The sequence below is a fragment of the Peromyscus eremicus genome, chromosome 2 (genome assembly GCF_949786415.1).
Source record: "Peromyscus eremicus chromosome 2, PerEre_H2_v1, whole genome shotgun sequence".
NCBI classification, from domain to species: domain Eukaryota; kingdom Metazoa; phylum Chordata; class Mammalia; order Rodentia; family Cricetidae; genus Peromyscus; species Peromyscus eremicus.
Window position 1 is genome coordinate 113568199 of NC_081417.1, and position 21245 is coordinate 113589443.

Consider the following 21245-nt stretch of genomic DNA (forward strand, 5'->3'; position numbering starts at 1 on the left):
ACTCACTTGGTAGCCCAGGCTGGCCTCGAACTCACAGAGATCCACCTGCTTCTGCCTCCCGAGTGCTGGGATTAAAGGCGTGCGCCGCCGCTGCCGCTGCCGCCACCACCACCCGGCTGTTTATGTCCTCTTAACACAAAAGCTTTCTTAAGCTAGAATTACTTTGAAAATAAACTTTAAGGTATACACTGAAAATTCATAAAACTTAAAAATACAAATAGATGACTTTTTTTGAGAGAGAAAAACAGAGGGTCTTGTTTCCAACCCCAGTGGCCTCAAACCCATGCCCCTTGTCTACAACCCACGAAATGCTGCAATTACAGATATACACCATCATCCTGGTTGCCCTTTCAGTTTTATAAGCCAAATAAAATGAATACAGTGGTCTCTTATTTATGCACATTTCTCCCTTCTCTGAATATGTACACATAATAGATGTATTATGTGGAAAACATTAAATATACTTAAATATTTTTCTTAAAATCAAAATAAATACATGAGATCTTAAAAAATAACAACTTCAAAAGAAAAAATGAAAAACACTTCTCCTAAGTACATACACACAAGCATAAAGTCTAAAGTTTTGTTACACCAGTAATTAAAATATTAGACCAGGTAATAGAAATTATACAGTAAAAGAAATACTTACTTGAGTGATAAACATTTTACAAGAAGTCTTTGTCCAAAATGCTCTTTGGGTACATCAGGAACACTAAGCCGTTCTATTGGTTCTTCCTACAGAGTGAGAAGTAATGCCAAAGTGAATACTGACCATAGTTCAATGTCCTGCCACTTGTTTTTAAGACTTTAAGCATTCTAATGTCAGGCTTCACAATTAAACACATATTTGCCTATAAACAGCAGCCATTACATCCAGTGTACACAATCACAGAGTTCCTCATTAAAAATAAACTTGCTAGTGATGAAAGCATATTTAACTCATACATCCCATGGCTCTGTTTCCAACATGACTGTAATACTAAATACAAGTCATATTCGCAAGAGAGGGATCTTAACAATCACTTGCTTTTGTGATGTGGAGACTGAACCTACAGCTCTGAATATGTAGGTGAGTGCTCTGCCACTGAGTCACATCCCTGGCCCATTTTTAGTTTAGTTTGTAATAGGTTCTCACTAAAATACCCATGTTGGCCTTGAACTAATTATACAGCCCAAAGAATTCTAAAACTTGTGATCCTCCTGCCTCAGCCTTCCAAGTAGCTGGGATGACAGGAATGCACCATGCCTGACCCCCTTTGCTTCCTTCTTTATATGCAAAGGCAATACCTCATCTGGTGATGGATGCAAAGCAAACAGTTCCTTATGACGGTTTGATTTCCTTTGGTCATCATTCTGATGGTCTATTTCTTCATTTGGAGTTCGATCAAGTAAATTAGGAAGCAAGGCATCAGGAAGTGAATTTTTTAAGTCAAATATACTGCAGGCCCAGCTACCCCTTGGAGTATCATCTATTGACATTGAACGTCTTTTAAGGTCATCCTGTTATGAAAAATATTAAATTATAAATATTAATATATTAATTAAGTAAAAATACTTTCTCAGAGTCACTTATGAATAAAAATATTACTTGCTCATCCTGGTAGCTGTTGCCATCTGGAGCTTCATCGGATTCAAAGACCTGTCTGGGCAGTCCCTTCTGTCTTTCTTTCTGCTTGTCCAATGTGTTAGGGTTAAATCCTGTTCCCAGTTTATGGTATCTATTCAAAATAAAATCAATTTCTGAAAATCTCTCTGCATCCTTATGTAATAATTACTTATATATAGTAATTATTTTTTCACACTAACACAACTGAGGTCTATCCTAGCAGTGCCGAGTGTACTAAACCAGGATTTAAGAAACTGTCCACTGCCCACCCCCACCCCAAAAAAAGTCAGGCGGTGGTGGCGCACGCCTTTAATCCCTGCACTCAGGAGGCAGAGGCAGGAGGATCTCTGTGGGTTTGAGGCCAGCCTGGTCTACAGAGAGAGTGCCAGGCGAGCCAATGAACATTCTGTGTGTACAAAGAAACCGTGCCTTGAGGAAAAACAAACAAACCTGTCCACCCAAAGTTCCTTTAATCCAAATTAAGAGTGGATTATCTATTTCTAAAAGTATATCATATTTTTCTTCCTCTTATGTGCCAATGATGTATATATAATTTAAATTTTACTTTCTAGTCAGAAATTAGGTCAGTTAAAAACAAACAGAAAAAAAAAGCAGGAAACCAATGTTAAAGAATAAACTAGTAGAAAATACATATTATATTAATAATAATATAAAATTTTAACAATGTAAATAGATATATAAGCATCAAATTTTAAAACTTTTGTGATAATTCATTTTGTGTAAAAGCTCTCAATCTAAATCCACAAAGTAAAATGAAAAAGCAGTAAGATCTACTTATCATTATATACATATACTAGTTTACATACACATAGGGAGGGTTTCAGACCTTCTGAATTAATATAAGATACTTTCTTTTCAATAAATGAAAATCGAGTAACCAAGAACTGATCACAAAGTAGAACACTGCATCATGGTTTTCCTGTGTCCAGATCACATGTCTTCTACCTTTCGGAGATACCAACAACTTCTAGTCCACTCTTTTGTCTCTCATTTACCAATGAAGAGAACAATATTTAGTGTAACAAAAAAATTGTAAGCTTTAGAATCTTCTGCCCCAGCTTCTAATCTTGGCCACTTCCTTTTTGGTTTGTGGGACATCAGAGAAATTAGTACTTAACTGCTTTGAGTCTGAGGTCCTTATCTGTTGAAACCATAAACGCTAAAAGATAAAGCACTCAATAAAATACCTAGCACATAAAAATTACCCATTAATGTTAATTCCCCTCCCATCATGCCACAGCCAATGATGAGCCACCAGGATTCTGAGGTCAATAACTAATAATCAATCAATCAACCAATCTCTCTTCCCCAACCCCCCTACATACCTTTATTGAAATTTTTTATTATAGGTTTCCAACCCATATGAACAGAAGTAAAAGGTTTTCTAATTATCTGACAAAAATATTACATTTCCCTAGTAATGTAAAAATCTAGCTATCAGAACAGTTCCCAAAATTCCATTTTATAACCATTCTATATAAAGAGTAGTAAGGGCTGGAGAGATGGTTCAGAGGTTAAGAGCACTGACTGCTCTTCCAGAGGTCCTGAGTTCAATTCCCAGCAACCACATGGTGGCTCACAACCATCTGTAATGAGATTTGGTGCCCTCTTCTGGCCTGCAGTCATACATGCTGTATACATAATAAATAAATAAATCTTTTAAAAAAATAAATAAATAAAATAAATAAAGAGTAGTAAACTATGCTTTAATAGGTCATACTCAAACTAATACAGTATCAGTATTATCCTACAGAATGAGATTTAGAACATTCTTAAGCCCAATGAAATAAGACAATAGCTATGAGGGCAAAACTATACGCAATGGATACATTATTTTAAAATTTATTTTTATTTTATGTGTATGCCTGCATGTAAGTCTGTGCACCGTGTGCATGCAATGCCCACAGAGGCCAGAAGAGGGCTCAAATGCCCTGGAACAGGACTTAGAGATGTCTGTTTGCCAGTAGCTATGAACCAAATCCAGGTCCTCTGCAGGAACAACCAGTGCTCTTAACCACTGAGCTATCTTTCCAGCCCTCATCATGTTTGCTAGTACTATTTAGCACATATCATTTCCTCTGTGAAAATAACGTCATAGGCAAAGTGATCACTACTTGTTCTTATGTCTCCTTTAGAAAACCACAGTAAGCCGGGCGGTGGTGGCACATGCCTTTAATCCCAGCACTCGGGAGGCAGAGGCAGGAAGATCTCTGAGTTCGAGGCCAGCCTGGTCTACAAAGCAAGTTCCAGGAAAGGCGCAAAGCTACACAAAGAAACCCTGTCTCGAAAAAACCAAAAAGAAAAATAAAGAAAACCACAGTAAAATGTTCCAGAATAAAGACCTTTCTTCATTATGAAAATTACTAATTAGTAATGAAAGTAGTTGCATTTTACTTTTTAACATAACAATATTTCAAAAATACTCTCCTAGAAAAATTATTAACTATGTCATAGAAAAGAACTAATTATTTTCTACAAATATTTACCTAACTAGATAAATGTAAATGTCCAGGACCTATAAATATTAAAACAATTTAAAAAAAAAAAAAAGCAGAGACTATGACTGTGATGGCAGGCCATGAAATCCCAGGACTGAGACAGGGACAGAAGGATCACAGTTTGAGGCTCACCTGGACCATACAAGGAGACCTTTAAAAAACAGAAAGATCTTCATATTGCGGGGTCTGACAGTTGGCTTTTAAATTTAACTTAGCTATGCAAGTTTTACAAAACTTCCAATTTTTGAGAAAAAGTATTCAGCAATATCCATCATAATTCCCTAAGAGAATGAGACTACAGAATTTCCATCATTACATCCTATCAGTTTGCACTGATTCTGAACAATACAAAAATAATATTCCAGCCGGGCGGTGGTGGCGCACGCCTTTAATCCCAGCACTCGGGAGGCAGAGCCAAGAGGATCTCTGTGAGTTCGAGGCCAACCTGGGCTACCAAGTGAGTTCCAGGAAAAGGCGCAAAGCTACACAGAGAAACCCTGTCTCGGGGGGAAAAAAAAGTAATATTCCTACAAGCTTAGTATTTTATAAAGAAAACAAGCAAAAGTATTGAACTCCATGGAATAGTGAATCTATTGACAATAGTCTGTTCTTTGACCATTTTGTTTAATGATTTTAAGTCTCACAATTTTTATGAAATCTAACTAAATACATTAAAAATTCCACTAAGTGATTTTTTTTTCAGATTTATTTTCATTTTGCATGTATGAGTGCTGGCCTATATGTATGTGACCACATGCTTGCCTTGTGCCTATAAATGCTAAAGAGGCTATAAGATGCCCTGAAATTGGATTCCAGACGGTTGTGATGTGGGTGCCTGGAACCAAACCTGTGTCCTCTACAATAGCAACAAGTGTTCTCAGCTGCTGAACCATGTCTCCAACCCCTCTACCCAGTACAGTGAAATATTATAACAATCAACTTACTTTCTGATCACAATTGCCCAATCTTCTGTGTAACTTCTTATACAATCTCTAACATGTGGATCCATTTCACTGTTTTTAAAAAAAAAAAAAAAAACATATTTATAATTTAGATAGAAATGATTATTTTTTTAAGTAGAACGTACACAGATTTATTAAAGACTCCCAAAAAGGAGTTCCAAGGGAAGAATACAGCAGTGAATTTTATAAAAATTTTGCTGCAATTCTTCTTTGAATAAGAAACAAACCTACCATCAAAGTAAGATCTAAATAACATGATGAAAAACAGCCGTCCTACAGTTACACTGAAACTACCACAAAATAAATGTCTCCTCACCTTTCCTCAGGCACAGCTGAAACAAGGGTCCTGCAGTCCCTCGGACTGTAGACAACTTCAATATCATCCGGAGGGAATTCCACCAAATCTCTCAAAGGCCCAGAATCTACAGCTAGAGGGTGAGTGATGAGGTAATCTTCCAAATCCACAGGATCGACTGCTTCAGTAAGGGGCACCTTAGCAGACAGGAGTGTGTGCAAAGGAAGAGGTGAATAAAACATTGGACAACTTCAAGCAAAGGGAAAAATGAGTGTTTTTAACCTAGTTCTTTGGAAAATCTCAGTAGATATTCAGATCCACTAAGAATCACCCCACACAGCCTTAAGCTCCCTCATGCTTCTTTATAATCTTAACTCTCACATACAGACTCTTCCCATAATTCTCACATTAAAAACAAAAACAATAACTAGCAATCTTGTTACACTTTATGGCTTTCAGTGTACTCACTGGAATGATTATTACTATCTTTGGAATTTGTATTGCTAAGGTTCTAAAAGCTGCCTTTATTTTATTTGTTGTTACTGGTGATTATCCTAGCAAAAATATATTACCAGATTGTGGTAAGTTAAACAATGATGCTCCCAAACTTTCCACACCCTATTCCATGGCCCCTGTGCACGTTAATATACATGGAAATAATTGAAGTCTTTACACATGTGTTAAAAAGCTGAAGACAGAGACACTGTCCTACATCATATGGTGTGCTCTACATGCAGTCATCAATATCCATTTAAAGAGACAAAAGGTGATCTGGGCTGTATAAACTGAGGAAGAAGCCATATGAGATGGAGCAAAAAGACAGATTCTAGCCTTAAAGATGAAGTGACACAGCTTCAGGGAAAGGAATGTCAGAAGCCACCAGAAGCAGGAAGAGGCAAGGACTGATTTTCCCCAGAACTAGTGCAGGGACTATGACGCTGCCAGACCCTTATCTCAGTTAGCTTCCACTGACTTCAGGAACCAGTCTCCAGTAATGAGGGAGTAACTTTTATTGTTTGAAGACACCCATTTACAGTCATTTGTAATAGTTTAATAATAACCACTGAATACTTAATACTTAGACCCTACTTACATTATGCATTATTAATAATACTCATTGCATTTTACCCTGGCTGAAAGTATACTTTAAAAAGATTTTTAAAGTGTGTGTTTGTGTGCATGTGTGTATGTGCGAGAGAGAGAGAGAGAGAGAGAGAGAGAGAGAGAGAGAGAGAGAGAGAGTGTGTGTGTGTGTGTGTGTGTGTGTGTGCATACGTACAGGTGCCCACGGATGCCAGAAGAGGGAAGGCTCTGAACCACATAACATGAGAGCTAGGAACAGAACTTAGGTTCTCGCAGGGAGCAGTATACCCTCTCAACTGCTCTTCAGCCCATCTCTTCAGCCCTGAAAGTATACCTTTAAATAAGATGTCACACTTCTCAAATTCAAAGATGAAAAAGCATTCAGGCAAAATTGTGAAGGATGTATAATAAACGTGCAGTTTATAGATTAGTAAAAATAAGAGCATGCTATTTCTCAAGATGTTCAACTGAAGGACTGGAGAGACGGCTCTGAGGACCCAGGTTGGATTCCTAGCAGTCTCATGGTGGCTCATAAGCATTTGTAACTCCAATCGTAGGAAATCTGACACCCTCTTCTGGCCTCCGAGGGTACTGCAAGCAAGTGGTGCTCAGCCATATATGCAGACAGAATGCCATACACAGAACAACCAAAAACGCTCAACTGGCAGCAGTGGTGCACGCCTTTAATCCCAGCACTCGGGAGGCTAGCAGGCAGATCTCTGGGAGTTCAGGGCCAGCCTTGTCTACATAGCAAGCTTCAGAACAGCCAGAACTATGTAATAGAGAGGGTCTGTCTCACAAAATAAAAATAATAAAAAAGAATGCTCAACAAGAATAAATGTGCTTGCCTATTACTAAGTAGAAGAGATCTTTAGTCCAGTCTTCTTTGGAATAAACAACTAGCAACAGGTAAAGCTACATTTTACTGCTACAAAGTAAAATAATGAACATGCACACCATAAATACCCAAAAGATAGTTGCTGTTTTTATTAGCATTAAATAGTATCTCATTTAAATATCTCCCAAAACTCTATAAGAAGGTCAAATTTCTAAATATGGCAAAAAGACAAAAGCTACAGACTAAAGAAATTAAACAGATCTCATAGGATAAACAAAGAAATAGATATCAAGACACATTAAAGTAAACTTAAAAAAGAATAACCAAAATATAATTTTTAAGTTTACTTTTAAAGACCGTGTTGCTATGCAGCTGAAACTTGCATAGAACTCACTGTCTATTCCAGGCTAGCCTCATACACCCTCCAGCCTCGGCCTCCTGAGTGCTGACTGTCTGTCCCAGGCTAGCCTCACACACCCTTCAGCCTCCTGAGTGCTGGATTACACACAGGTGCTTACTGTTGCACCCAGCAGAGTAAAACTTATCATCAACTGAATGGAGATGACATCTGACTTCTAGAGGACACATGACAGCAGACCTGTCACCAAAACCACAGCAGTAAAAGGACTTTGCTGCAGCAGTGAATTTCAGCCAGCCTGTTTGGAGTAAGAATTCAGCGGGCGTAGGGCAGTGGTGGTGTACGTCCAGCACTAGGGAGGCAGAGACAAGTGGATCTCTGTGAGTTCAAGGCCAGCCTGGTCTACAAAGTGAGTTCCAGAACAGCCAGGGTTACACAGAGAAACCCTGTCTCGGAAGGTGAGGGTGGGGGTGGGGTGGGGGGAATTACAGAGGGCATCGGTGAGACCCGCCTTTGGGTGTGTCTGTGAGCCAGGTGTCCTAACAGAGGAACAAGACCCTCCATGAGGTGGGTGGCAGAATCTCATGAGCTGGAATCTTGGAACGAATTTAAAGAGGAAAAAAGAGAAAGCAAGTCCACCTGGTCTGGTGAGGTGTGGGCAGCACCAAGCTCCTGTCACCAAGACCTTGATGGCTCCCATCACCACACTTCCCCACCATGGTAGGCTGCATCCTACCATGAACCACAATAACACTTTCTCCCTTGGGTTGCGTCTTTCTGGGGACTTGGCCACAGCAACAAAGAAAAATAAGCAATGTAATGGAAAAACAGTTTTCAAGTGGGGAAATGAAAGACTGAAGGACTCAGAATTGTAGACTATGCACAAACATGAAGGAAAATAAAAATATACTCTCAGAAAAAGTCTTTGGTGCCAGCCTACCCTAAAAGGACAGTAAAAGAAATTCTGTAGGAGATTATTATTTTAAGATGTATTACTTTTGTTTATGTTGCATTTGTTTAACTCTGTGAAGCTGTGTTACTGTGCCTGTCTAAAACACCTGATGGTCTAATAAAGAGCTGAACAGCTAATAGCAAGGCAGGAGAAAGGACAGGCGGGGCTGGTGGGCAGATTGAGTATATAGAAGGAGAAATCTGTGAGGAAGAAAAAAAGAAGTAGCCAGAGAAGGAGGAGGACTCTAGGGGCCAGCCACCTAGCTACACAGCAAGCCACGGAGTAAGAGTGTGATTTACAGAAGTAAGAGAACAAGAAAAGCACAGAGGCAAAAGATGGAATAATTTAAGAAAAGTTAGCAAGAAACAAGCCAAGCTAAGGCCAGGCATTTATAACTAAGAATAAGCCTCCATGTATGATTTATTGGGGAGCTGGGTGCAGGCCCCTCAAAAGAGCAAAAACAAACAACATTTCCTATACAGAGAGGAAGGAAACGCTACTGCCCATCTGGGGCATGTTTACTGTTGATATAAACTTTCAGTACTTTCTGGCAAAGCCTCAGGAGTTCTGGTGTTAGCCACATGTGTTAGTGCAACCTCTAACCCCAGCACTCCAGGGGCTGCAAGAGATCACAGTTTGAAGCTAGTGGGGACACTAGTGAGATCCTCCCTCAAAACCAAGTGTGACTGTGTGGAGCTCAGAAAGGAGGACGATAAAATATGAGGCAAGGGTTTGTTTTTGAGGTGATGAGACTGTTCTAAGTGGACTGCAGTGGTATATCACGAATTTATTAAATCGCATGAGATTTATCCTTTAAAGTGATAGACTGTATGGTGGGTGAGCTACAACTCAATGAAGCTATTTTTAAAAACCTGAAACAGAACTTTATCCACTCAGGAAACAGAGAAGAAACATGTCTACAAGAAAGCAAACAGAACATCAGAAAGGAAGCCACTTTGACCTAACTTCCAAATAAACCAATGGTGTAAACACAGTTCAGAGTCAGGGGGGCAGAAGTGAGGAAAAGTACAAGAACAGGGCAGAAAGCTCTAGCAACCTAAGATCAAACCCCATCTGCTGATGTTCTCCCAAATTCTGATCTGAATGAACGGACTATAAAAAAAAAATCTTGAAACCAACAAGGAAATAGCAGGTACCAGACAGTAGATGAGCAAGAATCACTGCTAATGTGTTACATGTGATCATGGAAATGCAGTTTGCAAGGACATGCCGGTGTGTTCAGTATTCTGTACAGCTCAGTGTGTCGGAAGACTGTCATGATTAACAAGCACCTTTTCAAAGAGACTACAAAGAGAAACTGAATCCAACAAGTACTGCACACCCTTTGAAAGAATACCGCTGCTAAGAAAATTTGCAAAGTGGAGACTGGTAGAAAAGGTAGGTGAGGCAACAAAAAACAGAATGTTTAAATGAATGTCAAAAAAACAAAAAAACCCAGCAAGTATGAATACTGACAGGCTGAATCAGTAAATAAAGAACAAATTTTTAAAAGATGATATTTTTTTAAGGGAGAACTTCAAAAATATTTGTTACTGAGATAACGCTGTGCTTAAGTTTAAACTGAATCTAGTCAGTGACCCTGAGCATTTTCTAGCCACACTCGCTGGCTACAGGCGTATGGTAAGTAGACACCCAGGTTTAAACAGCACTGAGGTTGTGCCAAGGAGTGAAATAATATGAAAGGCAGTTAAGGAGATCAAGGGCTAGATGCAACAGAGCACTTAAACAATGCTCAAAAGTAAGTCTCTGGGGAGGACAGGAGAGGACATCAAGGGACAAGGGCAGTAGAAAGTTAGTGGATTTGTGGTGTGTGGATTCTCACAGTCAGAAGGATAGCTGAAATCAGGAAACAGAGTAAGAAGACAAGACAAGAGATGTAATCAGAGTGGGGAACATAAAACAGATTACAGATGGAGTTATAATTATTCATAAAAACCAAATCTCCTGTCTGGCTATAGGATTTTGAATAACTGAGATATAATTCAAGATGAAAGATAACATGATAAAAGGCAAAGAATTTAAAATATCAATAATATATACGAAGGACTACCCCCATGCACATTGAAATTACCCAGAAATCCATGTTTTCTAAAGATTTTCCAACTAGCATACTATTGCTCATAAAAGTAAATTCCTGTTGTAAAGTTTTAATAACATAAACATTTATGACATGTTATCACAGGTCAATCAAACTCTTTTTCCCCACTGGCATATAAGTTTGCTCAATAATCAGTATGTTTCCTTAGCTACCTGTAAAAATGTAGAATCCCACCTCTTGTGTTTCGTGTTTAAGCTAGAGTCCCACAGGCACCATGCCCATGCCTCCACCTCCTGTGTGCTCAGATTACAGTACACACCACCACACCCAGCCACTCTGTACCTTTTCTTCACTTTTTTAGTTTTCCACATTTGAAATTTAGAGCACTCTAATTTTAAGAAAAATGAGTTTGTTTTAATTCATATTCCTAACATAGATATGAGTTTAAATAAAAATTACTATCTCGTGATAGTTTCTTTCAAAAGAGATGGCTTATTTATGTCTATGATGCTTGACCTACAATGATTCAATAGCTATTTCCTTCTATTAAAAGGGACAGAGCTACAAACTCACATAGTGCTCACCTCAATACCTAACTGTGGAAGACTCTAGTATTTTCATATAATGAATCTATGGATAAAAATCCAGCATTGATTAAATCCTGCTTACAGAGTTTCAGGGTTGCCTGGGAAACCAACACTTCTCTAGCACCACGAAGGCCCTTCTGTCAACCCAATGGCAAGAATGAGGCAGCAACAGTGAAGGATGGAACTGGGGTAGAACCCAGGCTATTGACTCACTTCCCCAGTACTTTTTCAAGGTCTCCTCAGTAACCATTTGTAACACTCCATGGCTTGAATATGTTACTTACTGTGGTGTGATGGGATATATTGCCAACGATATTGAGGTTCTTGAGCAGCTGGGGGGAACCACTGTACTGTCCAGAAATCTGCTTTCTAACTTCAGCAGCAACAGTTCTAGGACAAAAAAAAATCATGCATTACAAACACACACACACATACACACCACAAGTAGGTACGTAGGTAGGTAGACAGGTAGGTAGATAGGTAGGTAGACAGACAGACAGAGGGAAGTACATTAAAAATTTGTTTATAAAATAACAAAATCAGCATATTAAGGCTAAAACAATTTTGTTCTTGTTTATAATTATAACATCTCTTTTGTTTTTACTTTTTTGAGACAGGGTGACTCACTATATAGTCCTGGCTGGCCTAGAACTTGCTCTGTAAAGCAGGATGACCTTGAAGTCACTATAACATCTCTTTAATAATGATGGAGGATACAAGCAGTACAGCTAATTTTTACATGGCTGGTTTCTAATGTGACATTTTAGAAATACAATCTATGATAGTGTATAAGCTATAACATATATATATATATATATATATATAAGTTAAAATGTAGATAAAAATTGAAAATAAACTCTAAAATATTTTATAAATCAAACTATGCTAAAAATTGGAAGAAAAAAGTTCTTCTTTCTTTTCTAATATTACTACCTTCTCATTTACGCCTCAGAAAACTAATTTCTATTTTTACTTAACTAATAATGTCTTCATACCCAGGCAATAAGAGCTTCCCATAATCTGACCCTAATTTCTCTCTCCAGCATTTCACATTATTAATCAAACTCTTACAATCTTTCATATTGCTTGAAAATTTCATACCTGCATACAATGTTTTGGTCAAACCTACTCCCATCCTCTCCTCCATCTCCCCCACTAGTCCCACAGGACTTCTTCCTCCCCACTTTAGGCACTCTTTTCTGTAACCCACCGAGTCACCTTAGTTCTGCCCATAAGTCCAGGACATCTTCTAGAACACGGGTAGCCCTCAGCAGCAGCAGCCCTGATCTTGTCAATAAACACAATTTGTTTCCTGAGAATTTTTTGCCTTTCTTGTTAACCAACTCAACTCTTAAGTCATTTTAAGGGTAAAACTCAGATGACAAGATCTTCATGTGAACTTCTTGGCTCAGCACAGTTTAAACATACCACATTTTTTTTTCAAACTTCTAAGAAACATACCCAAACCTACTTTTTATTCCTTGTCATTTTTTTTCTATTTCATGTATACTCTATTAAAAAGGTAGTAATTGTATTTGTCTTTTGTCCCTAAAATATTTATGGGGGGGGGGGGGGTAATTCACTTGCTAAAATGTTTTGGAACCAGAACTGGAAAGACAGGCCTGTTGAAACACCTGTAGCCCCAATGCTTGAGCAGGGGGCAGAGATTAGTGGATCCCTGAAGCTCTCCTGAGTCAATCAGCTCTGGCTTCAGTGACAGACCCTGCCCAAAAAAGGTAAGCACAATACAGAAAGTCGGCACCCCAAGTCAACCTCTAACCTGCACACATACATGCACACATGTGTACATCCACGTCCATGAGCACATCCCACATGAGCCCACACGTGCGCATGCACACACACACACACACACACACAGGCTCTAGCACTCAAAGCCATTATGAAAACTCTGTGCAGTATACACTACACATGAATTCCTGACATATCTAACTACAAAGGCACCACCAAAGCAGATAAATCTTAATTTGAAAAAAATCAGCATTAGAGTGCAGAAATCCCAAGACTTTATGGTATTTATTGGCCCTTACACACTAGTATTTTGAATTTATTTAAATAAATAGTATTTTAAAACAAAAAAAATTTAGACATTCAAATGGATTCATCACCTATTAATGACTATAATCCTCAGTTTCCACAAATCTGTCAACCAAAATATTCAGTGACTTCCAAACCATGAAATAAAAACTTTCTCAATAACATTAATAAGATGTTTTCAATGTAGGTCACAAATACAACCAAGACTAGTATCTACAGACCTTGCACAATTATATCTCAATGTCCATATCTAACCTCTATCCTATAATTCTCAAGCAACTACTCTCTATTTTATAAAATTCTCCTTCTATTCTTTGACTCTTTACCAAAAAGTTAACGGTACTTTCTCTCATTATCCCATGCCCATCAAGTGTCTGTGCAGGCGTGACAACAGTTTTAAGGAAGTTCTCAAGCTCACGATTGGATTTAGAACCTCAATTTCCAACTGAGTTTTAAGAAAATCTCGTTTTCCCGAGGTTATCCAGACTTAATGTAATCTTTCCCCCACTTTATCTCTTCAGTGTCTTTTTTCTTCTTCCACAACCAGACATTGCACACAAATTACTTAAAGATGGTTATAAGCCAAATATGCAATTCTGTGTTTGATTCTAAGATAAGAGTTATTCTCTAAGGCTCAAGATGTTACGCTGTTCATTTTTCACCTTATATTAATGTTTTGAAGGAGACTAAATCATGATTCATAATTGACAAAACTTGGAAGCAACTAAGCTGTCCTTCAAGGAATGAATGGATAAACAAAGTATGTCACATCCATATAATAAATGGCGTTTTGGAAAAGGAAATGTGTTATCAACCATGCAGGAACAGTCAGTCCCACGTGAAAACAGTCTTAAAGACTACAGATTATGTCATTTCTGCTTTATGACATACTGAAATAGGCAAACCATGGACAGAGTAGAAACAATGGCTCTAGGCACTGGACAAGAAATTGGAAAGGGGTAACGGATAAGCAGAACACAGGGCATTCAGGGGCCTGTCCTAGTTAGCTTTCTACTGATGTGATCACCATGACTAAAAGTAACCTGAGGAGAAAAGGGTTTTGAGGCAGAGGCTACAGAGGGGTGCTGCTTGCTGGCCTGCTCAGACTGCTTTCTTATATAACCCAGGGGTGACACCACCCATCATGGGTTGGCCCCTCCCACCTCAATCATCAACCAAGAAAATGTCCCACAGACCTGGCCTATGGGCAATCTGATGGAGGTATTTCTTCAATTAAAGTTGCTTCTTCTTCCTGGATGATCCTAGCTTGTGTCAAGTTGACCAAAAACAACCAAACAAACAAACAAGAAAAACAAACAAATAAAACCCTAACCAGCAAGGGAGGGAAACTATTCCCTGTGACACTATAACAGTGGGTATATGTCATTAGGTATCAGTCAAAAACCCTGTTGCGATCTGTGAACCTTAGCAAATAGTTAGTAATGTTAGTAATGTATACTAACATTGGCTCATTCAATTAAAACTAATGTGCATACACACTAATATAAGATGTTAATAGTAAGGGAAACATTGAGAGGGTAGTAGTAATACAGCAGAAGTCATCATGTTTCCAGAATTCTAAGAGTAAACACCTGGGCCTTTGCAGCCCCAACAAGCTAGATTTAGACAGAGAAAGGAGATTTACTCGGTGTGGCCATATTGAGAAAACGGGGGCGGGGGGTGGGGTGGGAGGAACACCTCTGTTAACTAGGAGCGGATAAGGGAGGAAGAGAAGAGCATCAAACCAGGTAGAGGTTAGCGCTGAAAACTGGAGAGGGGACACCTCTTTTGAGAGGGGAGGGGGAGCGCAGACTGAGGAAAGGGCAAAGGGCAATTCCACAGACTTTGCAGGGAAAGACAAAGGCAGTCTCTTGAATTGATGACTCATTAAGCCTTTTTCTTGTTAAACTGGAGGGTGGGCAAGTATATGCAATGCTGATTGTCAGTGGAGTTCAGAGGACCACCTTTGAGATTCCTTTTTCTCCTTCTACCATGTAGGTTGGGGGAATTAACTCAGTTCATTGACACGCCATTAGGCCTTTAATGAAGTCCATATAGTGCAAGCCATTTATTTTTTTTAAACTTTCTTTTTACTTATTCTTTGTGTCTTTCACATCATGCATCTCAATCCCATTTATTTCCCCATCTCTTCTTATCCACCTTCTGCCCTTGCAACCCCCTTTCAAAAAAAAATAGAATAAAATTTAAGAGGAAAAAAAAGGAAAAACCTCATCACGAAAGCTGTAGTGTGACACAGCGAGTCACACAGTAAACCCTTTTATCTATGCATCTTTATGTGCAAGTGTTCATTACAAAGAGTCATCAGTCTGGTTCGAAGCCTCTGGTTTCTGCCACACTATCGATGCTGGGCCCTCCTAGATATCCTGTTGTTGCCCTGTGCTGTGGAGATCTCGAAGCCTTGGATGTACAGGACTGGCCTTTCATGTGCTCCCGAAGATCACAGATGGGGTGGGTGTCTCATAACCCTGGTTCTGGGCCTGGGTACTTGCAGGGTTGTTCAGCCGGCCAGCTCTCCCCGTCCTCACCACCAGGGTGAGCTCTCCAACATAGCCCCAGGCTTGCAACAATGAGCAAGGGGCAGGGCCAGTTCTACTGCTTTTATGCCCTCGGGGGTCTGCTCTCCCACACCTGGACCATCAGGGCCAGCTCTACTGTGTGGCCCAGGCGAAGTACAGGCGCTACGGTCTTGAGTGCTAATCCAAGTATTTCTTAATCGTAATTAAAGTCCTTACATTTCTGATTCATTTGTCAAAACTGACATAACAACATCAACAACAAAAATCCTTCAAAAAGAAATATTACTAATTTGGGTTTTTGTTGTTGTTGAGATACGGTCTCACTGTGTAGTCCTGGCTGTCCTAGAACTTGCTTATGTAAACCAGGCTGGCCTCGAAGTCACAGAGATCCTCCTGCCTCTGCCTCCCAAGTGCTGGGATTAAAGGCATAAAATATCATGTTCATTCTTTGAGATGTGATAAAGAGAACTCAGTTTTGACTCAAGAAACCAGAAATGTTACCCATTAATTGACCATTTCAATGTTAAAGAGAGAAACAAATGAGACAGTTACTTCATTAAAAAAAAATTACCTTTTATTTAGTAACACAAACACGACAGACAGTCCTCCATGAAGTGAGGTCCACTCACTGACCTAACTCCATTTTGTCCTTCTCTAACTCAATTTTACCTGTGACTTTTCTTTTCCTTTTGAATTCATCTGAGTCATTCCCTCCTACAAATTACCTGGGATTCCGGGAACAATTAATCTGATTAATATCTTTACAACAAGAGGCCAAAACTACCGCCAAGCATCAGAGTCTCACAAACAGATGACCACATGATGGCACTGTCCAGCGTATATTACCCTACTGCCATAATGGAACCAGTTCTCCCGACGACAGAACCTGGGCTGAGCCCTAAGAGAAACACTCTTCCCACAGTGGGAATGGATTTGTTCCCTCCAGTGATGAAAATTTCTCTGAAGCTTTGCAGAAACAGTCTTCCCACCCCCACCCTCCCCCATACGCTTGGTTTGTTTTGGGTGACAGGGTTTCACTATGCACCCCAGGCTGTCCTCTAATCTCAGTAACACTGCTGCCCCAGCATCCTGAGTGAAGACAGGCACCACCATAACCATACTACCACCTGACTGAGATTATCTGCTCAGGCAAATCACCAGACATGCAAGCACAAATCTTGCTTTTTTATATTCTTCTATAAAAACTCCAAGCACTTGTTAGCCCCCTAAAGACAGACTTCAGGCAGCTAGACTTTTTCTCTTCTTCCCTGTCCCCACACCAGTTCAAATGCCTCTCATGCCTTTCACCACTGCTTGCCTTGGGCATTTCAGGACAGGCAGCCAAGCCTCCTCTGCCCAGACCCCCAAGGTAGGCCTCTACAAATATTACAACTATGTATTACTTCCACAGGCTGTCACGTCCCTAGAAGAGAAAATCAATAATAATTTGAATAAGATGTAAAAATGCAAAAAATAAATCACTTCAAAATAAGCTGTAACAGCAAATGTCCACTGCCCAGACAAAGGACCTATTTCAACCTCCTGAATGAACCCCCTTCAAAAAAAAGTCACTATCTCTTAACCAAACTATAATCCAACATATCCAAAAAAGACGACACCTAATTAAAATTAACTTAAAATCCTCTATCTTCAGTTACTCTTTCCTGATACTTTGTTTACTCCTAGTGATGATTTATAATATAAAGCAAAATCAGTAAGGCCTTCACTTCACTTCAGTAAGCTCTTAACGCAAAGTGCAAAGACGAGGCCAACAGTCTTGGAGTTACTCCCCAATTACACTATGAAAACTCCTACTTCTGTCCAAGAAAAAAAAGAAAATCCAAAATTTGATCTACTTATCTTTTTTAACTCTCAATTCTACAAACTCCCTCATTGTTAACACAAACCACCGTTTCTGACACAAGAGATCACTGCATTGGGCCAGTCACAAAAGGATGCTGGAAACAACCAGCAGAAGACACACAGCAAACTATGAAAAATAACATGTGTTCTTTACTGAGAAAGGGTGGTTTTCTATTTTTAATTTGAAGGTCTTTTTGTTTTGTTTATTTTTGTTGTTGTTGTTGTTGTTGTTGTTGTTGTTGTTTGAGACAGGGTTTCTCTGTGTAACAGCCCTGGCTGTTCTGGAGCTCACTCTATAGACCAGGCTGGCCTTGAACTCACAGAGATCTGCATGCCTCTGCCTCCTGAGTGCTGGGACTGATAAAAGGCGTGCGCTGCTACCACCTGGTTCAAATTTGGAGATCCTGAAGTATTGTTTCACTATATAAATTTAAAGAAGGAATCAAAATGAGGAGAAAGGAATCGTAAGAATGACAAGAAATGGAGAGGAAGTTATGAGAATTGTTCTCATGGAAGAAAACTGAAAAGTTTCTTGATGAAAAGGAATTTTGAATTACAGAATAAGAGTCTGCCACAGAGTAAAATGACCAAACAGGGCTGACTAGAACTATAGGTTGAAGAAGACAAGAGACGAGGCATGGAAAGGAGACTACCTGGAAACCTATTTTATCTCAGTGTTCCTCACAGCCAGAGAAAACCCCAAAAGCTTCCTGAGATCCACTCTTAACTTTTCTGGTCTGGTGGAGATTGTTTTTAAGATTTTTTATTTCTTTTTCTCTTCGAGACAAGGTTTCTCTGTGTAGTTTTGGTGCCTGTCCTGGATCTCGCTCTGTAGACCAGGCTGGCCTCAAACTCACAGAGATCCGCCTGGCTCTGCCTCCCGAGTGCTGGGATTAAAGGCGTGCGCCACCACCGCCCAGCTGTTTCTAAGGTTTTTAACAGCAAAGATGTGACTGAACTGGAGGGGAAATAAGAAAGCAAGTTGCTCTAAGGGGCTGACACCCTCCAGTCCACTTCCAGTAACCCAGAAAGAAGGAAGAAGCCAGCTTCAGAGAGAGCTCCTGATCCCGGGTGGGACCCACTGGTCACCATATAGCTGGGGAAAACTCAGTGTGCACTGTGAAGGAAGAAGGGAGACATGAAAAAGGAACCGTCCAAACTATCCTCAGAGACTGAAGGTAGTGACCAACCTGACTCCTTTGCATTTCCTCCTTCAGATGAGCACTAACAGGTCCAAGAGCTCCTACCTGAGTCCCTTCAGTGCAATCCAGACTTCCTAAGCAAGCAAGAAAAGGTCTGGTTGCCGGAAAAGATGCAGGGGTTTTATTAATGTGGCTGTTTGAAAAAGAAGCCAGTATGTTTGAATGCTTGGTTCCCATTAGTAGAACTATTCGGGAAGGATTAGGAGTTGCGTCCTTGTTTACAGAGATGTGTCACTGGGGGTGGGCTTTGAGGCTTCAAAGGCCCATGTCATGCCCAGTCTTGCACTCTCTCACTGTCTTCACCTTAAAGATCAAGATACAAGTCCTCAGTTACTGCTCCAGCTCCATGCCTGCCTGCCTCTACACTCCCCGCCATGATGATCAGGAACTAACCAGCCAGCCCACAGTTAAATACTTCCTTTTATAAGCTGTCTTGGTCATGGTGTCTCTTCACTGCAATAGAAAGTAATTAAGGTGGATGCTTAAAGAGACTACTGAATTTACCCACAGTTCAACTCATCTTGGAAAGGAAACTCTTTACAACTAGCTTCTTAGGGTAACAAAACCCCCAAACTTAAAGGACCTCATAGCCAAAATAATGGACCCATGTGTCTACTGTCAGAGGATAACTAATATTTAAGGAATCTACCGGTAGCCCCCTGTGGTAGTTCAAATGTCCATGGCCCCAAAAGCTCATAGGGAGTAGCACGATTAGGTATGATGTTATTGGAGTAGGTGTGGCCTTGTTGGAGGAAGTGTGTCACTGTGGAGGTGGGCTTTGAGGTCTCCTCTGCTCAAGCTACACTCAGTGTGACACACAGTTCACTTCCTGTTGCTTATGGATCAAGATGTAGAACTCTCAGCTCCGTCTCCAGCACCATGTCTGCCTGCACACCACCATGCTTCCCACCATAATGATAATGGAGTAAACCTCTGAAACTGTAAGCCACTCCAATTATATGTTTTCCTTTAAAAGAGTTGTTGTGGCCAGGCAATAGTGGCACACACCTTTAATCCCAGCACTCAAAAGGCAGAGACAGGCAGATCTCTTGTAAGTTCAAGGCCAGCCTGGTCTATTGAGCAAGTTCCAGTACAGCCAGGACTACACACAGAGAAACCCTGTCTAAAAAACAAAAAAACAAAAAACAAAACAAACAAACAAAAAAGAGTTGCTGTGGTCATGGTGTCTCTTCACAACAATAGAAACCCTAACTAAGACACTCTACTAGAGAAATGGGAACACAAACCAAAGGTATACTGCCTGGAAATTACTGAAAAAAATGAATTTACAGTCATGTTACCAGCCCTAGAAAGACAACATTTATCTCTTAATTTTTGTCAATATTTTTGCCAGCTAGATATAAGCTTTCCTTTGCAGAATAGAAAAAGCTTGTTTTAAGAGTACTTTTAGAAGAAATTACCCCCAGGTTTGTATTACCCAGATCTAAGATAACAATGGTTTTAGTCTCTAATTTCAAAAATAGTGTACATTGGGACAGAGAGATGGCCCAGTGTGTAAAGGTGTGTGCCACTCAGGCCTGGTAACCTGAGTTCAATCCCTAAACTCCACATAAAAGGTGAAAGGAAAGAGATGGATCCCACAAAGTTACCTGTCACCTGACTTCCACACACTCACATGCATGTACACACACACACACACAGACACACACAATGTGAGGAATACAATGGAGGGTACATGCAGCATGAAGACCCGTCATCTGATAACACTGAAAGGGTCAATTTTACACTTAAAAGTCACATTGGTCAATTGTGGAAAGGCTCACAGAAATTGGCCATTACTTCTGTCTGCTGCTGTGCCCCACACATCAGAGCTTCCCCAGACAGAAACTAATTAAAATGCTATGTAGAAGGTCCTTCCATAGAAAACTAGTTCTGAAGGTGAACCTTGGTATGGAGAGTAGCAGGTAATAAAATATAATCTGTTGAGAGAAGATGATGTCAACCCTCAATAGGTATGTAAACCGATTAACTTCCATCTCCTATAGGGTTATAACTTTAACGTACAAACCAGGGATTAGGGATATTTTAAAATGGGAAGTTGAGGTCCCCTCAGGACCAGCCAAATCCAATTAGGACAGAATATTATATAACCTTACTACTATTCATTCTTTCCTTAAACTACAAAGTATATCTTCCTGGATTCATCATATCAGAATCCTGATGATACAAGAACTAAAAAGGCCCGAGTGAGTTCCTAAGACTCATGCTGAAACCAAAGGAGGAAGACCGACCTCCTAATTGTTCTCATTTATACAGTGTTTTCACCTTCTGAACACTTGCCCTCTTCTGTGTGTTCACCAGAAACTCA

The 21245-nt window shown here is 39.8% G+C and overlaps 1 protein-coding gene across 5 annotated transcripts in view; it reads right to left on the bottom strand.

Annotated features, from left to right (window-relative positions):
• The window catches only part of Dock7 (dedicator of cytokinesis 7), a 197855-nt gene that overhangs the window by 155188 nt on the left and 21422 nt on the right, over nucleotides 1–21245 (bottom strand). For all 5 annotated transcript variants that reach the window (XM_059254563.1, XM_059254562.1, XM_059254561.1 and 2 more), the window contains exons 2-7: nucleotides 11544–11649; nucleotides 5404–5579; nucleotides 5070–5138; nucleotides 1589–1718; nucleotides 1288–1500; nucleotides 650–735 (exon numbers count right to left, since the gene is read on the bottom strand). In XM_059254563.1, the coding sequence (XP_059110546.1) occupies nucleotides 650–735; nucleotides 1288–1500; nucleotides 1589–1718; nucleotides 5070–5138; nucleotides 5404–5579; nucleotides 11544–11649 (780 nt within the window). The remainder of the gene's footprint in view (nucleotides 1–649; nucleotides 736–1287; nucleotides 1501–1588; nucleotides 1719–5069; nucleotides 5139–5403; nucleotides 5580–11543; nucleotides 11650–21245) is intronic.